At 31.0% G+C, this 19,937-nt stretch overlaps 1 protein-coding gene across 1 annotated transcript in view; it reads right to left on the reverse strand.

The window, feature by feature from the left end:
- Positions 1-1,621: 1,621 nt before the first annotated feature.
- Positions 1,622-19,937, reverse strand: part of LOC124534646 (organic cation transporter protein-like) — a 33,647-nt gene continuing 15,331 nt past the window's right edge. Inside the window, exons 2-7 of the mRNA XM_047110601.1 lie at positions 10,821-10,998; positions 7,740-7,953; positions 6,435-6,690; positions 5,235-5,855; positions 3,051-3,229; positions 1,622-1,895 (exon numbers count right to left, since the gene is read on the reverse strand). Of these exons, the coding sequence (XP_046966557.1) occupies positions 1,731-1,895; positions 3,051-3,229; positions 5,235-5,855; positions 6,435-6,690; positions 7,740-7,953; positions 10,821-10,981 (1,596 nt within the window). The 5' untranslated portion in view covers positions 10,982-10,998 and the 3' untranslated portion in view covers positions 1,622-1,730. The remainder of the gene's footprint in view (positions 1,896-3,050; positions 3,230-5,234; positions 5,856-6,434; positions 6,691-7,739; positions 7,954-10,820; positions 10,999-19,937) is intronic.

Below are 19,937 nucleotides of genomic sequence, written 5' to 3' on the forward strand. Positions count from 1 at the left end.
TTTAATATTGTAAAACAAAAAAGGTTTTATGTAAAAATGTTATTATGAATTAATGGTAATAATGGTATTTTAATTTTAATTTTATGTATTTTTTATAAGAAAAAAAAAAACCTTCTTGGACTGGATATTGTTGCTTTAAGATTTCTCTTATACTATTGTTTACGTTATGTCTATCAAACATATGAATAATTCAATATATTAAAGGACTTGGTGAAGTTAGTATATTGTTAAGTAGGTATCGCTACTATCCACGCATCTGCATTAGTGTGAGTGACGTTTGTGCTAACATGATATCTTTGTGTGCGTGAGATGATTAATGTACGAATAAATACAGCCCAAAAATATAAAAAATGGTTATATTTGATAATTGAACGTGGATTGATGTTAAATCCTCAGTGCTAACATATATTTATAATAAAAATGTTATGTATTTTTGGATTGAGTGCATGTCTATATTTGATATGATAATATTATGTCATATGAGGATGTATGTTGAAACTGTTTAAAGATGAAGCTGTACTGAAACGATTCAAAATTATATAGCAAGTGAGAGATTTATGAAATCGAATAGTCGTATAATCATCATACATGTTAATAATGAATCTTATGTCAGTATTAATGACATCGAAATTTCAATTATTTTTAATTTTTAACTTAAGATAATTAAGAGTAATGGAAATCATTATTTTAAAATATAATATCAATTTATTAATATAATAAATTATTTACTGCAAGAATTTTGTTTTACAAGGTGTTATATATACTAATATTACAAATTTAAAAGTAATTTTGTCTGTCTGTCTTTCACTACCAAACCTCTGAACCGAATTTGGTGAAATTTGGTATGTGATGGACAACCAAACACGAGTAAAGCCAAGTTATAGAGCTCAAATACATAACATATCAGCTCATGATACGGGAACTCATCCAATCATTGTTATTCATTATTAAAGTTTGAAACATTGTATGCTTAATAAAGGGTAGATTGTGTCACAATGGTATATTTCTGTGACCATTGTCAGTTTTACGATGAACGTAAAGAAAACATAAAAATGCCACTCAAAAACTTATTAAAAAGATACGCTTTGTAACTGAAGTACTAAAACTAAACATATTAGTTTTATGCAGTGGCCTTATGGTTTAATAACAATATTAAAAAAAAAAACAAAATCAATAGTTATCTCGGTAAGTGGTATTTTGATTTTAATACGTGTACATTAAGGTTGTTAACTAAAAGTTATATTTCTTACAATTTGATTACACAGATTATTAAATTCTCGGGCTCAAGATATTGAACCTATTTTAATTAAGTTTTTTTTTATTATGTGTCAAATATAACTATGACTCATAACTGTCATTCGGTAATATAGACTGTTAAGTATAAGTTGGCGTTCCTGTAGCAGCACCTGCTACACCTTTGTCTTGCCACTTTTCTATTTATTTTACCAATATCTCCCTAGAAAATAATTCTCTACGTCTCATTTTCAATAGATTTTGGGTAAGTTTTCTTAATAAGGGTAAATTAAACAAATAAGATACTAAATGAAAAAAAAATTAGTACATGTTTTTGCCACACGCCAACTTACATTTGACGCGCTATAGAAAATGCACAGAATAAAGATAATTTGTTGAGTTTTATATTACTAAAATTTTTATAAAAAATACAATTTATAAGGACGATATCGGCCTTAGTGTAATATACAAAATGCTTATAAAGTCAATCATATTCCCTATGACGTATCCGTTTTGCTTTTCATTCGAGAAAGTTCTTCCGCCTCCTCGATTGTGTCAGGTAGTCTCATGTTTCTCGTCTCCGGAAGCATTATGACCAGGAGACTTGACAGGAAGCACATCCCGCCGAATATGACTGTCGGCATTGATCTGTGGTACACCGACTGCAACGGAATTGTTTGTATTAGTTGAGCGTTTTGTTTTAAAGTAAAAGACTTAAAAAGTAAAGTAACAGCCTGAAAATTTCCCACTGTTGGGCTAATGGCTTCCTCTCCCTTTAGGAGAGGACTTGGCACATATTCCACCACGCTGTTCCAATGCGGGTTGGTGAAACACATGTGGCAGAATTTCAATGAAATTAGACGCATGAAGGTTTCCTCACTATGTTTTCCTTCACCGCCGAGCATGAGATGAATTATAAACACAAATTAAGCACAAATATATAGTGGTGCTTGCCTGGATTTGAACCCGATATCATCGGATAAGATGCACGCGTTCTAACCACTGGGCCATCACGACTCGTAAAAGACTTAAGAAACGTAAATTTCCTAATGTTAGACCTCTTTTCCCCTTAAGTCTAAGATCCCCCTTAAGTCGTAGGTCTAGAGAGTTTTCCACCATGATAAGCCATTTAGTTTAGTTTTATTGGTGTTATGATATTATTTTAACACAATAATACTCTTAGATTATGTTGATGATGAGTTATCAATTTGTGACAACAATTTCAATCACAATGTATTATGACGTGACGTATCTAACAAACAAACCGTACAAAAAATAAAAACAAATATCCTGCATTTAATTTCAATTCATTCAATTTATGTTGATAAAATTTCATTCAAAAATAAAATTTCGAATGTTACGAATTAAGTGGGTAAAGCAAATTCGTTTCGCAGGCCATTACTTATCGAGAGAACTTCTTGGGTTATTAACCAATATATAAACCATAATCTTATTTACAATCATAATAAACAGCTCAAAATACCTGTAATACTTTACTTATCCAACTGCCTTGCATAAATGTTCAGTGTGTGCTTAATAATTTCTGTTTAGACAATGGACGTCTCTTTAAGCCTAAATAATCTTAAAAGGAAAGGAATCCTTAAAGGATTAAAAAACTTAAAAATTCGAATGTGTTCTATAATTAAAAATATCGCAACACAAATTCAATTCGATTTTTATTTCTTATCTCCGAACGTATTCCATATTTAAATAATAAAAATATGATAACGCATCAAGAGAACAAAATTCGATTACCTTTTTTAAATTAAAAATGCATTCTATATTTAAATAATTTGTCGAGATATTAATAATTTTACCAGTAATGGCGTCAACGGTGCAATCAGTGATCCGATTCTTCCAGCCGTCGAGCACACGCTGATAAGGGTCTGCCTCATGTTGGTCGGGAACACTTCAGACACGTAGATGTACACGGAGCTGTACGTGAGTGTGACGCTCCACTTGCCGATGAGATATAGCGGGATGGACCACCAATCCGCTGTAAGAACGAAAGAATTGTAAAAAGAAAATATTATAAGATCAGAATCTTCAACGGTTTCTTTCGTTTGATATTTTATGCAAAGTATTAATTGTTAAGAATATGACCCAATACAAATTTAGTAACTGTCTATTGGATTATATTAGTCTGATAAGATCTACATAATATATATGACACTACGTCTGATATTTAAATATGTGTGTACACTATACAGTAATCGAACAAATGATTTGTATCTGGACACAAAGAAATACGTTAAACTAATGTTGTTCCAAATTTAAAAACCGCCATTTATTATGTTGTAGGTAATTAACAAAAACAACTCACATCGATTTTTTAAATTATTTTTCAAATACTTTACACAGTGCGTATGTCACTTTGACGTGTAATTGTAACGAATTGAAACGACACGTGTTTTTTTTTATTACGAAATAAAAAGTGGGTCATTGACGACTTCGAATGTGCTACGAATCGGATCGAGTTCATGCATTTATTTATTATTTAATAAAAAAAAATATATCAAAAAATCTACCACATTAATAAAAGCTTCATTGATATTATTATATTTTAAACAGTGCTAATGAATTCATGAAATATCGATATAGATAGATTTTTATTATTTATTGACTTTATTATTCCATTCTCTGTAATTATATTATTTAATAACCTATTAAGGTGTGCTATAATTTTATGTAAGATATTGATTAATAAGACTTACTTAATGTTAACAATATCTTGTTATTTTTTTAAAACAATGATTATCTATTTGGGTATGAAACAATTCCTCACCAAATATAAACGGGCAAACAAAAACGCAAAACAATTCAGTCGATTGTTTGCTCAGTTTTTACACACTTTATTTGGTACACAACATTTAATTCTATTGGTATATATGAATACATATTTGAGAAAGTGTTTTGTTTTACTGATACTACATATTGGCTTGTGTAGTTTTGCATATCTGTTTATTAGACCAAATTTTATATACATATAATGCTTGCAAATCATGATGGTTGAATAGGAATGTTGCCCATGTTGTTTACCCAAAAAAGTGTGCAAAAACTGAGCAAACAATTTATATTTGGCCCGTTTATATTTGGTGATAACTTTTTATTATAATTTTATATATTGTACTCTATTAAATTCCTTTATTAATTTGATAATTTATGAGTGTAAATATCCGTTTTAGGTTGGATTTTTTGGGAATGTAATAAAGTTTGCAACATTTTTGAGCAATCACGCACAACTCGATAAGAAAGCATAATTATTTTTATAAGTAATCGATTTGCAATCTCAATAACGGACGTAAACAAAACTTTTACGTGCGTAGTAAATACTTGAATAATTGTTATTGTAAGTATTTCTTGTTGACGTGACGTTTTACTATTTTCATTCTTAACGTTAATGTTTTTAATTTATATGCGTGCACGTGCAGTGTTGAAAGCAGCGTTTTCTATTAATTTGACTTACCTAAACGATTTTCTATTTATATATATTTTTTGGAAACATGTACGTTTCTTACAACTACATCTGAATGTTTTATAGAAAAAAGTATGCACGCTAATATTTTTTTACTCGCTTTTATAAGCTTGGGCTGTATGTATGTATGTATGTAATGGAATCTTAAAGCGCGATTTTAAGCTATTTTCAGAAGTCTAATTAATTCGAAATTTTGCATACGTATTAAGTGCCAATGGCAATTAGCGTGTTTTTTTTAACTTTTGTCTATTTAAATTATAGGTAGGCATACTGGCAACGAGACAACGGTTACCATCATCAGTCTTGAAACCTGCGTTGTTGGTAAAGTTAACCATTCCGTACGACGTCAATACGCAACCAAACATAGGAACTAAGATGTTATATTCTCTGTGCGTACAGTTACATCAAATCATTTGCTTTTAAATTTTAACGCAACCATATAATTAAATATGTGATGAGTGGGCGATACCTAAGTGAAATAATCACCAAAATTTCGAATATAGAAATTACAAAATTGTATACTCACATCTTGGCAAGAACGCGAAGAGTAAGCTCGTTGCGGCGCAAGTCAAATATGTAGTGATCATTGTTTTCTTCCGACCGTATTTATCCAACACAATAACGACCACAATGTACGCGGGTATTTCCACCAGCACCACCAACATGAAGCTCACGTATTTATTTCGACTCAACGACACCGAATTTATCGAGAGCCCGTAATAAACCAACGAACACGTCAACCACAAAAACGAACATATCAATAATCTCTTCCAAATAATACTCGAACGGATCGCTTTTGAGAACTGAGATTTCTTATCAACAGTCTGATTGTCTGTTTTAAGCAACGGATCACTTAACGCGTCTAGTTCTAAATTGCGAGGATCTAAATTGTTTATTTTCGCAGCTCGTTTTAACGTTTTGATCGCTTGGTCTTTTTTCCCTTTGCTGAGCAGCCATCTCGCGCTTTCGTTCATGAACCAGACGTAAATTCCGACGATGATCGCGGGGCTGTACAGGATGAGGATGTAGGTTCTCCAGTTGTTGACGAACCAGGCGAGCATCGCGATCAGAACGACGCCCACGACGAATGTCATATTGCACATGGCTGAGACAATCACCCGTTGCTTTAGACCGACTAGCTCCACCGCTGTAAGGGAGAAATTCAATTAATAACGCGTCAAAGCTTAAATACATGGAGGAGAAATGGATGGAATAGATGGAATAGTTCAGTTTTTTAAAACATTTTGTTAAGCTTAGGACTACAGGCTACAAAATTAAACATAAAAGTTGATGAAGTCTATATGACTTTAATAGAAAAATTGAATACGATATTTATAAAAAACCAACTCTTAAAAAGACCTGTCTTACTATTTCTTTGATAAAAAATAGCGTCCTTTGCATAAACGAAGTCGCTGTCAACAAGTTAATGTAACATAAAATACTTAGTAAACAGGGTAAACCATACATGTTTTGGTCATTATTAAATCATATTATAATAGATAAGAATCTGAATTAAATTAAAACAATTTAGTACCTATACAAGCTGCAACACGCGAGGGGCCAGTTTGTCACGAATAACACCAAAGATTAATTAGGTAGATTAGCTGACAAATATATGTGATACCATAACATTGGACACATTAAAATAATGTTTAATCTAATTTTACTAATATTCACGATTTTAGGATTCATGAAATCTATTCCAATAACAAAACGTAACACTTACCAAAAACGTATGCAGAAGGGTATAGGCCACCCCCAAATCCAGCTTCCAGGAAGTGCAAGGTCAAATATGACAGATATCCTGGAGCAAATGCCCTTGCTATTCCGAATATGAAACTAGCCGTGGCTGCCATGCCCACAGCAACTCTACGACCGAATCTATCTGATATAGCTCCAGTCACAAGCATGGCTGCGAACATGCCGGAATTGTGCACCGTGCCTACAAGCGCCCTTTTCCATTCTTGACAACCTAAATTGAACTGAAAATAAAATGATTGTTGATGAATAATTACTTAATTAATGAGTCAGTCATTATTTTTATGCTTTGTTCTAAAATTAAATTTTGTTTGTTTTAATTTGAGGCGACTAGTAAATCATTGTAATGATTAATCTGGTTTCCAATTTTAAATGGTTGATTTAAATTTTAATTAAATTAATATTATTTCGTTTAGAAATATTGAGGCACAAATATTGTTAAATAATTTTATAAGTTTCTCTTTTTTGTATGAAATAGTGGTAAGTGGTAATCACAGCCCACAGACATTGAAACTGTTAGAAATATTGACCATTTTGTTATGTCCCCTGTTCGGAACACAACAATACTAAGTATTTTCTATTTGGGATAGAATATTTGATAAGAGGGTCCTACTCCTACTGTCTTGTACAAAGTAAATAAAAATATAATCAATCTATTTATACTAGGGAATTGATAATAGAACATTATGCAAGTCTGTCTAGGTACGTATTCACACATCAATGATTGTACTGCCAAACAGCATTGTACGCATTGGTGTATTAATTAATGGTATAAAGGGCATAATAGCTTAGTTTCCTTGTTTGATTACATTGAGGGTGAATGTAATGATTAATATTTCTCTTCAATGTATATTGGTGATCCCTTGCAAACGCACCCAATTATAGTACGACACAACTTAGATGTAACATCATGCTTACTGCTGATTTATATAACCAACACAAATAGCTCCATATCACGCCATTCGGCGCTATTCATCGCTACTGATTCTCGCGTCAGTTCAACCCGAGAAAGCAAGTGCATATAAATCGACGTGTCAAATTGACGAATATATTAGGTCATATCATATTCCAAGTTATTACGTTTGTGTAAAGATCATATTCACATAAGAAATAAATATTAATAATTTGGGTTAGAGTACTCAATTCGGATGTGATCGGTTTCACGAATTTCGCCGATGCTACACCTGAGCTGTGTTATATGATACCAGTCTTACCTCCTATATTAAATTAATACAGGCATAGAAAGTTTTTAATTATTGGTTGACCAAGTTACCTCTTCAACGAGAGACTGACTCTGTTCGTAAACATAGGCATCACAAGGCATGGTCTCATTGGAGAACTGTTCAGGCGTACATTGGAAATCTGTGACGTTTAACGGCACATATCTTTTGCAGGAGTCCGGTCGATCTCGTTCTTTATTTTTTGGTATGGCGTAATCAACCCAAGACGTGTCATTGTATCTTCCATCACAGCCGAACACTTTGCATCTGCGTGAGAAAATAGTCATGGTTAGTTTAGTTTTCAAAGATGAATTTGATTTATATTTCTTCGTTCCTCAACAATTGATGGTTATCGTGTATTAAATCATGGACATTATTTGTTTACGTCAAATAAATTACTTAGTTAAGGATACAATAAATATCGTGAAGACCATCATAAAAAAATAATGTCAATTATTCTAAACAAATTGTCACTTTATTTAAGTTCGATCGGTATATAAACAAAAACAACAACAGCCTGTAAATTTCCCACTGCTGAGCTAAGGCCTCCTCTTCCTTTGAGGAGAAAGTTTGGAACATATTCCATGGAATCTAAATATAAAAGAGTTAGAGATTAGTGCGTGTGGGCCCATGTACTTAGTTTTGCCAATTACATATCAACAATCCTCTTTAAGAGAAAGCCTTGGCTGAACATTGAGAAACTTACAGGCTATTATTTTGTTATAATTTACGCCATACGTGAATCGTAAAGTCTGTATACAACGATTGAATTCGTATACAAAGGACAATACATGGTGCAACAATTGTAATTGTACAATATAAAGTAATCCGAATACAATAGATATCTCCATGTATTGATTTTCTGAGCATGCATCTCGCTGATAACATTATTGCCTCACTGATATGTTTATCAGATAGCTTGTAGTCAAGATTAATCATCTGTTATTAGAATATCAGCTTTAATCAAAGCGTGAGCGTTGGATTACTTTATAATTGCCTTGTTGATCTTTAAGCCATAGATGTTTATACTAAAAAGTTATTTTCTTCCAATCATATGGGTATAAAGGTAGCCTAGTAGCTTCACCGAATCGTATGGTAAAAAAATAATTACGGCTTGGCTGAGAACTACTTCAATTTTATTATTGACGATAAACAAACCATAGATTTATATATTCCACGTGATTTGCTAATAGCTCTGCTCTGCTCTGCATTACAAACAGCTCTTGATTAATATGTCTTTATTTATAATTATAAAGCAAAACTATTCCACTTAGTTGATAAGTATTATCAACTTTAATTTGATTTTACATCCAAAGTAAAACTTTGACGACATTCAAAAGTCAACACTTTCGCAAATCCTTTATTATTGATTGATTACCACCGATTATTCAAGATCGACTGATGATATCACGTCGAATCAAAGACGAAGTTCTTTTGTCTTGATTCTCGTGGTTGGAATTGTCTGTACCATATTATTGGTGTTCGAATTTAATCTAGTACTCATCGTATCTATATTTAATTGTACTTGGTGGTGGGATGTTGGACAAGCGTGTCTGGTTTGGCACCATTCACTTATGAAAACATTTTACTCAGTCTTTTAGTGGTTTAGTTTGAGGGTGAGTGAAAACTGCCGCTATAGGCAATAGGCATGTAACATCTTAATTCCCAGGGCCTATGGTGAATTGGTATTGTATTTGTTTATATTTTTTAGCAATATCTATGGGTTGTAGTGATTTTTTACCAAAAGGTAGCTCTTTTGCCTATCTTTTTTATAATAAAAAGTAATTCGACACGCCACTAACTATTAGCACATGTTAGCCCAGCCGCCAGCCTACCCAGAGCTAATAAACAATACTTTCATACCTACAAAGTAAACAATTTCTTATTGACTATTATACATGTTCTATAAATAAATCGAGCTAAAATTACCATTATTTTGCCACTATTATTCACTTTATAGCGAACAGTGGTAGTGCTCGAATATTGTTAACAGATAAAAATAATATAACTTACAAATTTAAGTTTTCTAAGAAATATAAAAATTGTAGTAAATCAGTGAAATGTGACCAAATTCAATTGACATATTTATATCACTGCTAATGTATTAACTAGAATGGTCATCGAAAATGCTAAATAAATTGTCAGGTACCGCCTTGAACTAAACACTAAATGGTTATGTACTATGTAAAACTCTATAGTTAAAAATGAACTTTGTGACGAAAGAACTAGAGATTATTTTCGAGTGTATGTGAGCGTTTAGCACATATTCATTAATTTATTGGCATTTTTATTATATTGTATGAGTTTATTAGTTTTGTTCGAATGTGGTTTGCTTAATTGGTTTGATAGTAAAAATAATTGTATTTGTAGTTTTGAATTTCAAACCAATAGTACGTAAATGGATCTGTGTTAAACGCCTGCTTATTTTGTAAGCAGGCACGTCGGTAGGTAGTGGTGAGAAGTCTCAAGTCACCACTTCTCACAGAGTGAAATATAAGCACATATTGTAATGTAATGTGTACTGTAACAGCCTGTAAATTTCCCAATGTTGGCCTAAGGCCTCATCTCACATTAAGGAGAGGGTTTGGAACATATTCCACGACGCCGTTCCACGATGTTTGGTGGAATGCACATGTAGCAGAATTTCGATGAAATTAGACACATGCAGGTTTCCTCACGAGGTTTTCCTTCACCACCGAGCACGAGATGAATCATAAACACAAATTAAGCACATATATATATTGGTGCTTGCCTGGGTTTGAACCCGAAATAATGGGTTAAGGTAAGCTCAAATTAAGAACATGAAATTCAAATGGGGCTTTTTTACTCAGCTTAACCCCGATCTTTGATTAAGAGCCACATATTATATTTTCCGTATCTTATACTAAGCTTACTTTCTTTAATTATTGTTTAAACATCCATATATTTACAGTTTTGAGTTATATTTTTTATGTACAAGACTGATTATGGGACTGGTTGTTTTGTAGTGTTGACATAATAAAAAAATAAATCAAGGAGTTTACCAAAGAGTACAAATGAAAACAATATAAATTCTAAATGAATAATGCGTTTAAAAAAAAATTAAATTTTAAACAGTTGTGTGTAAGTATTATTAGCAAAAGTAAAGTAATTACCTGTATGTCTGTTCCTGAGCTTCGAAGATGAATCCACATTCGTAGAAACTGCTCAATAGTACCGGGAACAGTAGAAGGACGAAATTCAATAGATTGTAACGTCCGTACGGTCTCAGGCTTTCGAGGATCGAGTCTAGATTGATTTCTTTCCTCTGTTCCATTTCTTTGGTGGATTTATCTGTAAATGTATAGTTGGATTATTTCGGTGGTTTACGTTCGTTGGAATCCGATAGCGGTAATGAATATATTGTTTGCGGTGGCGGTTTGGATACACAAACATACTGCATATAGCATAATGTCGCTGTGATAATATATTAACATACAACATCATTATTTTAGGTAAATAAAATGACAAGCTTGTAAATGACTCGCTATGGGCTAATGCCTTCCTTCTGAGGAGATTTGGTGTGAAGACAGTTCATTATGCCGCTCCAATACGGACGATTACAAGACGATTTAAATAAGAACCAATAAGCACAGATTAAACACACGTAAATTCAGTTATGCTCGCTCTGAATTACTACCTTAATTTAAGATTCGAGTGTTACAAACCTAAGGACTATTCGAATCAACTCTGTCTCTCTGTCTGTTTGTAGCTCTTTCTCGACCAAACCACTGAACCGAATTCGATGGAATTTGGTATGAAGCAAACCGTAGCTCTTTCACGACCAAACCACTGAACCGAATTCGATGAAATTTGGTATGAAGCCAACTTAAACTCCAAGAAAGGATATAGGCTACTTTTTTTGCCAAACACTTGACAACTAACACCCTGACAACTGAAACCGCGGGCGACTGCTAGTACTAAATAAACTAAGTAATACATTTAAATTACTTTTTATTGTAAATAACTTGGAGGCGTGCAAGCCAAACTATGACTGAGATCAAAATACAAATTTAAAATGAGTTATATTCAAAGAACGTGACGTTTTTATTATCTGTTTATCTTCTATTAATCTAATTATAATCGTGTATTATCTAAAAAAAATGTAAATACGGCGCTTCTTGAGTTTTTGCTCGTTTTTAATTTAAATTATTTTAATGTTTAGCAATATCAATCTTGTCCTCATTTTTTAGAATATATAATTTATGTAATTAATCCGTTGTCAATTTTTAATTTACGTAATACTTTTTTTAATAACATGATTTGGGATCGATTTACGATCCTATTCAATTTATTTTGTAATTAAAAATATGAAATAAAAAAAAAATTGTAATTTTTTTTTATTTTAACTATTTATATGTTGCATGTTTTCCTAAATTATATTTGTAATTTTTTTGTTGTAAGAAAGGCTTAGTCGCACTTAGGTTACTGGATACTTCCATATTATTTATAATATATGCTATTTAAAAAGGTAGATCATGTTATTAAGGTTATCTAAAAGAAAGAAGTATTTATGTTTGACGATAGAAAAATCGGTCACGAATTGGGAAAGCCCAGATTAGCGTAGACATACGATTCTTATAGTACACGATACATTACAAAAACAGATAAGGCTTTTTGTTATTGTATTTGTTTTATTGAATATTTGTTAACAATTATGACATAATCTCGACATTCTTTATCCTTTTATTCTAAAGTATATAAAATTTGATAACCAATAAGTGTATTTATTAAATAAATGATTTTTCTTTGATTCATTGACAAAAGGTAATAAGTACCTTATCAAGTTTTACTGCAATATTCACTCTTAGTTCATTGTTAAGACCTTAATTATGTAATAATAGTAATTAAGATTAAAGAGTTAACTAGTTCAAGTAATTACTAGTTCAATTAATCAATTGACCTTTTAATCTTATGCGAGTGAGCATCCATTGAGCCCAAGATGAATGGAAGCTTACGAATTTAACCTTTTTTCAACTGTTTTTTTTGATGTTATCATAGTATAGATATGACATGGTGATTGGTCTTATCTCCTTTATCTTAACTTAAAGTACTACACACACAAGTTGTGCCCACGCATCAAAAATAAATGCAATCATTAATAAAACATAGATCAAAGGCTTTATAAAGATTTTTTTAATAAAAATTTACACCAGTCTTTTAACACAATGTCTCGTGTTTAATTTAGAATAATTAAATTTAGAATTTATTCGTGGTTAGCGGTGGTATAAATTAAAAATTAAAATATATTTTATTCAAGGTTTCAACTTTTTAATTCCATGATTAAATTCAATTTAAATATTACCAGTCGATGCTACCTACAAAAACAAGTTATAAAACATTTTTCAAATTAAATCACTCAATTTTTTTTAAACTATTTATTGTATTAGTTGATTTTTGTTTTCACTTATTAATCATTTCAAGTGATTTAAGTATTTTTTTTCCGAAGATTATTTAATTTATCCGTGTTGCAGTCATTTTCACTTCTCGTCTATAAGACTATATGACCTTGTATTAGATAATATGAATAATTGATTAACGCCTATTATCGTGAGACTACAATTTATTCTTTGGTATTCAAATGTATGTCATGAAAACACCTATTGTTCTATCATTTTTAGATTGAGCGTTGTATATTATATATTATTACTGTATCATTTAAATATATGACTAATTGTGGCTTTGCGTTTTAGGTCTTGGTATCAGGTGTTAAAAAATTATATGGTTCATTGGTCAGACAGAGTTAATTTCGCATTTAAATTATTAGTATAAATTTAGCATCCCATTTGAAAGTTGAGTTTCATCTGAATTTCAGTAGTTCATACATAGCTGATAGGTAAACGTTTACAAATCCTGAGAGTAGCTCTTTATTTTGAATAATCTAACTTTTATGTACTAATTATAATATATTAGTCGTAGCGGTCTCGGTATATTTAGATATATTGCAGTTTAATTGTAAAGCCGTGCTGTTTCTCCTGTATGTGAACAAATATAAGGGAAGAAAACATCGACTGCGCAGCAAATTAAGAAAAAATAAACACAATTAAGTTTCAATTAAATTAAATTCATGTTAAAGTAATAAAGAAGGATTTACAAGTGGAATGAAATTATATTTACGATAGTTAAATTGGAATTTTATGGGGCAGGCTAAAGTGCGAGAAGGGAGCGAATTTTTTATTACAGTAAAACGACATAAAGTCCGTGAAAAGAGCTAACGCTTAAACAATAAAATGAGATGAACTGTATATATTATACGATTGTCAATTTGAATAGAAGAAGTTTACTACGCTTAAATAAAGCAGGGACGAAGCAAAGCTATAGACTAGTTCATTACAATAAATAAAACTAGTAAATTCGGTAACTGTTTTTATTATTATAGAATATTTAGTTCACAGAATAAATATACCTAGTTACCCTTGTTACGAAAAACAAATCTATTTTTTTTTTAAATTAAATTTGTTGAAAACGTCAAAACAGTATAAATATTTTCTCGTGAAACAAACTTGCGAAAACAATTACTAAACGAGTCAATTTTATTTCTTAATAATTGGAAATATTTAATGTCATTTATAAAAATGGAATTATTTTATGTCATTTATTGAAGTTAGTATTTTAAGTATTTCCATTTTTTTTATACTTACCTGATATATACGTTTATAAAAAAAAAATCATAGTTATCTGACAAGGAAACATTATTTTGACACCAACTTCATTAGCCAAATGATAGGTTAGATAACAAAGTTCCATATCCAAACTTAGATTAAGTTTACCGAAGGTTTTTGTTTTTTCTTTTAACTTAAGCTGGCCAGTATCAGCTGACACTCCTGTTCTTTAGTAGGCACATACTCGTAACAGTTCAGTAATATGCTAGAAAACTGGCCAATCGTTTCGGATTTCGCACGGGTGCAACACTGGTACAAATATATGTACTACATACTTTGTTTATTTACGACATCACATTATAAACTTCTACAACTCTCAGTGTTTCCTTACTATACAGTCCATGTATTATATACAAAAATCTTCGTCTAGAATCACTCTATCTATTAAAAAAAATAAAGAAAGCGACTTTGTTCTATACTATGTAGTGATAAAGTATCAAAATCAATCAATATCTAAAACTATATTCTTTTTTTTAATTAAATTAAAAAAAAATTTAAAACAAGTCAAATTATAGGTTCCTTTTTTAAATTGAGTCAATATAATTTGAAATTTCATGAAAATATACTTTATTTGGTAATTAAATTACAATCGTAATAAAGACGTTTTTTTTATTTACATAGTTCACGGACCAATGAGGTTTCGACATTATCAGGGTTTCCCGTCGAAGTATATGAATGAAGGTCGTGTCGAATGTATATGAATGAGTTATATACAGCGTGAAGAATTACATTTAATTGTATACAGACTATACATAATCCATGTATAATATACTCGCTCGGGAAATAATGTTATTAAATATAATGCTAAAAAATAATTTAACTATTTTACATAATGATAATATATGTAATTAATGACTCATAACGTATTATTTACAGTGTTGATTATATTCATTCGTGATCGTCTGTTATAATGCCATCTTTGCCCTCAATTTAATCCAAAATAGAAACTAAAAGTGTCATTTACAATTTTTACGAAGTCAAATTATTTTGTATGTTAATTAATCATTAATTTATGTGCTAACTATAATCCGATTACTTTTAAGTACAGGAAGTAAGTAGGTTTTTCTGTAAGTATAGTATGACACAAATTAGATGTGGCATCGGTAAATGCAATGAAATGAAAATAAAACCGATTACTGCCGATTTACAAGACTAATAGAAATAGCTTCCTATCGCGCCATTCGACGCTATTCGTCGAATATATTAGGTCATATGATATGACATTACGTTTGTGTAAAGATCATATTTACATGAGAAATAAATATTGATAATTTGGGAAAGCGTACTCAATTCGGATGTGATCGGTTTTACGAATTTCGCCGATGCTACATCTAAGTTGTGTCGTACTATACGTTATATAATCGACGCATTTAAAATCAAACTTAAGAATGACAAACATACTAAATTTAACAGATTATAGTATATATTCGTTTTGTATGCTTGTTTGATACGTATTTACAATATCAATGAATATTAAGCGAAAAATATTTTTTTTTATTAAATTGCAATCATAATTGACAGTTCACATATTTCGACAGAATACAACCTGTCTCATCAGATTGTAATGTAACGAATTTTGTAATCTTACGGTGACATATACATTAATATATATTCAGTAAAAAGTTTTTATTTTAATATAAAAACACTTCAATTTTATAATATGTATAAAATATTCTGGTAGAGTATTCATATAAAGTATAAATAAAATTCGTATAAATATTAAAATGTTTAAACAAACAAAATTTTCATCTTTATAATATAAAGTATACATTACAAAATTAATAAGCCACCAGTCAAGGCGGCATAATAAGATAGCCTCATTGTAAAAAACTATGATATTCAAATATCAAAGATAAAAAATCATTTTACAGTTGTTTGTGTTTACATAAATAATAAGGTATGAGAAATAAAACTACTTATCTATCATTTAATATCTATATAATCTTTGTTTGAAATGTTAACATTTTTTAAAATAAAACTTACAAGTGCTTTTTATAAATATTCGACAAATATTAAAAAAAAAAAACATTATAAGTAATGATATATGTGCTATGTTGTATGAGTTCTCATTATTCACTATTTTCAATTAGAAGAACAGCAGCCCGTAAATTTCCCACTGTTGGGCTAAGGCCTCCTCTCCCTTCGAGTAGAAAGAAGGTTTGGAACATATTCCACCACGCTGTTCCAATGCGGGTTGGTGGAATACACATGTGGTAGAATTTCGATGAAATTAGACACATGCAGGTTGCCTCACGATGTTTTCCTTCACCACCAAGCACGTGATGTATCATAAACACAAATTAAGCACATTAATATTCAGTGGTCCTTGAGTGGGTTTGATCCGCAATCATAGGTTAGATTGCACGCGTTCTAGCCACTGGGCCATCTCGCCTCTCAATTAGAACAATAAATACAAATGTTTTACTAATAATATAGATACTTAAGTAACTGTCAAATATTCATCAATACTAGACTGAATATAATGTAATCTCAGACCTTAGCTTAAGCTCCAAGAAAGGACATGGAATAGTTTTAATCATGAACACTTAACGATCATCCCCTCAAATACAAGCAATACCACGCGCGATAACTAGTATTTAAAACTAGACACGGTTAACGATTTATTCGATTTTTTTTTTATGGAATACTTTAGCGGACGAGCATATGGGCCACCTGATGGTAAATGGTCACCATCACCCATAAACAATGACGCTGTAAGATATATTAACTATTCCTTACATCGTCAATGCACCACCAACCTTGGGAACTAAGATGTTATGTCCCTTGTGCATGTAGTTACACTGGCTCACTTACCCTTCAAACCGGAACACAACAACACTGCGTACTATTGTTTAGCGGTAGTAGATCGGATGAATGGGTGGTACCTACCCAGGCGGGGTTGCACAAAGCCCTACCACCAAGTAAATAACAAACTTTGCGTATAATTTATTTCACGATAATCACGTAGGCAAAGTCGCAGTATAGAGCTTACAATAAAGATGTAAACGAAAATCGTTACCATCACGTACATTAAATCTTATCTTATCTTTTTAAAACACGCAATTATCTCAATAATCTTTTATATCTGAGATTATTATCGTTAATCTAAATGTTTGATGCAATCGTTTTGATAATGATATGATTTTCAATTGTTTCTTCAATCTACACAATTGTTTTATTGGGTAAGATCCACTTATCATATACGCATACCTAATAAATATTATACGGTCTGTCTGTTAGGTTTTAACGGTACTGCTGAAGCGGTTTTGATGAAATTGGATTTTAAGTAAGCTTGAATCTACAAAACGACATATGCTGTTTGAAAAATGCAGGTGAAATCTACTTAATACTGTTTTGTTTCAGTTTGGTGGTTCAATGAACTATTATAGCTACAAGATTATGCCAAGTTTCTAATATAAATATTTCCTTGAGTATAATTTGTTAGTCTGCCTGCTATTCGAAATATAAAAAATTACATTTCAACGTTATTTCCGTTACGCCCAAATATATAACAGAAAGTAACTTAATAATATATTCCTGTCTGCCTTTTGATAATAACATCTTATTAAATCTTTTGAGTTTTTATCATACATACGTTCAATCTTCTTATAATAAGCAAGTAAAATAAGATGTTCGTGACATTTGTGTGCTTGTTATTCAACTTCTTTCAAACTTCTGAAGTTATATCGATCAAAGTTTTGACGACAAATGACGCGAAATCCTGTTGAAAGCGTCCGGAAGTTTTCATGAGATTTTATTATTCGTATTTTTTGTGATAACACTTCTAACTACAATAATATTATTTTAATAAAGTAATGAATCATTAATTATGTTATATGATGGAGTTCTTGAAGGAGGTCTTAATCTGAGAGGGGTCCATGCAAGCACAAAATATCAAGAATCTTTTTTTACCTATGAAATCGAATTAATTTGATATATTTAATTTGAAAATTTCTCTTTAATTTAGCTGTAGATTTGTACATAAAATAAAAAGGCTTAATTAAATAAATCTGATGTAATCAGATAACACTAAAACTATGAAACTGTAGTGTAGAAACATTTTAGTAGTTGATTTCACTTGTATATTTAATTAAGTGAAGTCAGTACTGGCTATTGCAGGTAATAACTTCGCATTATTAAAGTGTTGGAAAAGAGTAACTATTGAGACATGTTTGGACGTAACCGGTGATACGAGTAGCTTTACATTTCATATAATTTTGTAAAATGACGATTCAAAAATCCATTAGCCTATTCAAATATAATAAATTTGACAACGCAATTGTCACTCAATCAGTAAAGTCGCACTTTATTACACCATGTCCTTAAAACGCACGTTAATCGCTAAAAATCTGGCATTTATCATCCGATATATGCATATTTCCTCAGGATGTTTCTGTCACTGCTATGAACGAAATGAATTAAAAATAGTTATTGTTAGTAAGTTGTCCCCACACTTCAGTTGAAACACGTGGGAAGCCCCTTGCATGTCAAGTCAAAATTGGCTCTATACAAAACATTAACACTTTCTAAACGCATAATGAAACCTAAGATGATAGACATCATGATGTAAAGATTAGTCATTGCATAAAAATTCTGATTGTGTCTTCAATTACACTGGCTTACTCACCAATAATTGATTGTTTAGTGGTACAATAGTGGGTGGCATCTATGTAGATTACTTTGCACTACCATCAGTAGTTTATTTTGCATTCATAACTCTGTCAATAATTTTATTATTATTGTTTATTTGGGATAACATAACTACATTTATATACATATTAAATCCGCTTGCTGTATTTGCATAATGTATTAACATTCGACAAATGGATATTTGCATTATTAGATCAGTAAACACATCACTTAGCGACCGAAGCCAATTTATACAAACAATTACATAATGATATTTACTACAAATCCTTTAAATATTGTTGACAGACGGTACGTAGAAGAAACGGATTGTTGAGGTGAAAAGGTAGAGATTATCTTGTTATGGATATGAAATATATTTTTGATATGCTTTGGATAAGAAAACGTCGGCGACTTCTCCAGAAAGTCTGAATGCGTATGTTAAAATAGAATGTAGCTGTTTCTTACATCCTGGACAAATACAGTCATTACAGAGGTTTTAGTGAGTGAACATTTCCCACTTCCTCAGCATCCTCTGATATTGAGTGTCTTTCGATGATTCCTTCTTCAATAACGTATTTACAATTGAGGCAATAGAAAAGCTGAGAACGAGATGGTAATTAAAATATTTTTTTATAAATAAAAAAAAAACCGCCTTCATAAATGAACTAAAAAGAAAAAAATAATCAGTTACATCCATATCCAATTTACGATTTTTTAATCACCTCTCAAAGTCGGTGCCAACATTGCTATATATTCATATAGGTACATAATACATACATACAAAAACTAAATCTATTTATTGTATAGATGACACCATTAGACAAACCTTACTATCGATACAAATTAAATGATTTCAATATAGGAATTTATTTACTTTGTTGGCACCGCCTTCAAAAGGTGATTAAAAAATCGTAAATTGGATATGGATGTAATTGATTATTT

This window comes from Vanessa cardui, chromosome 13 (assembly GCF_905220365.1).
Source record: "Vanessa cardui chromosome 13, ilVanCard2.1, whole genome shotgun sequence".
NCBI classification, from domain to species: Eukaryota; Metazoa; Arthropoda; class Insecta; order Lepidoptera; family Nymphalidae; genus Vanessa; species Vanessa cardui.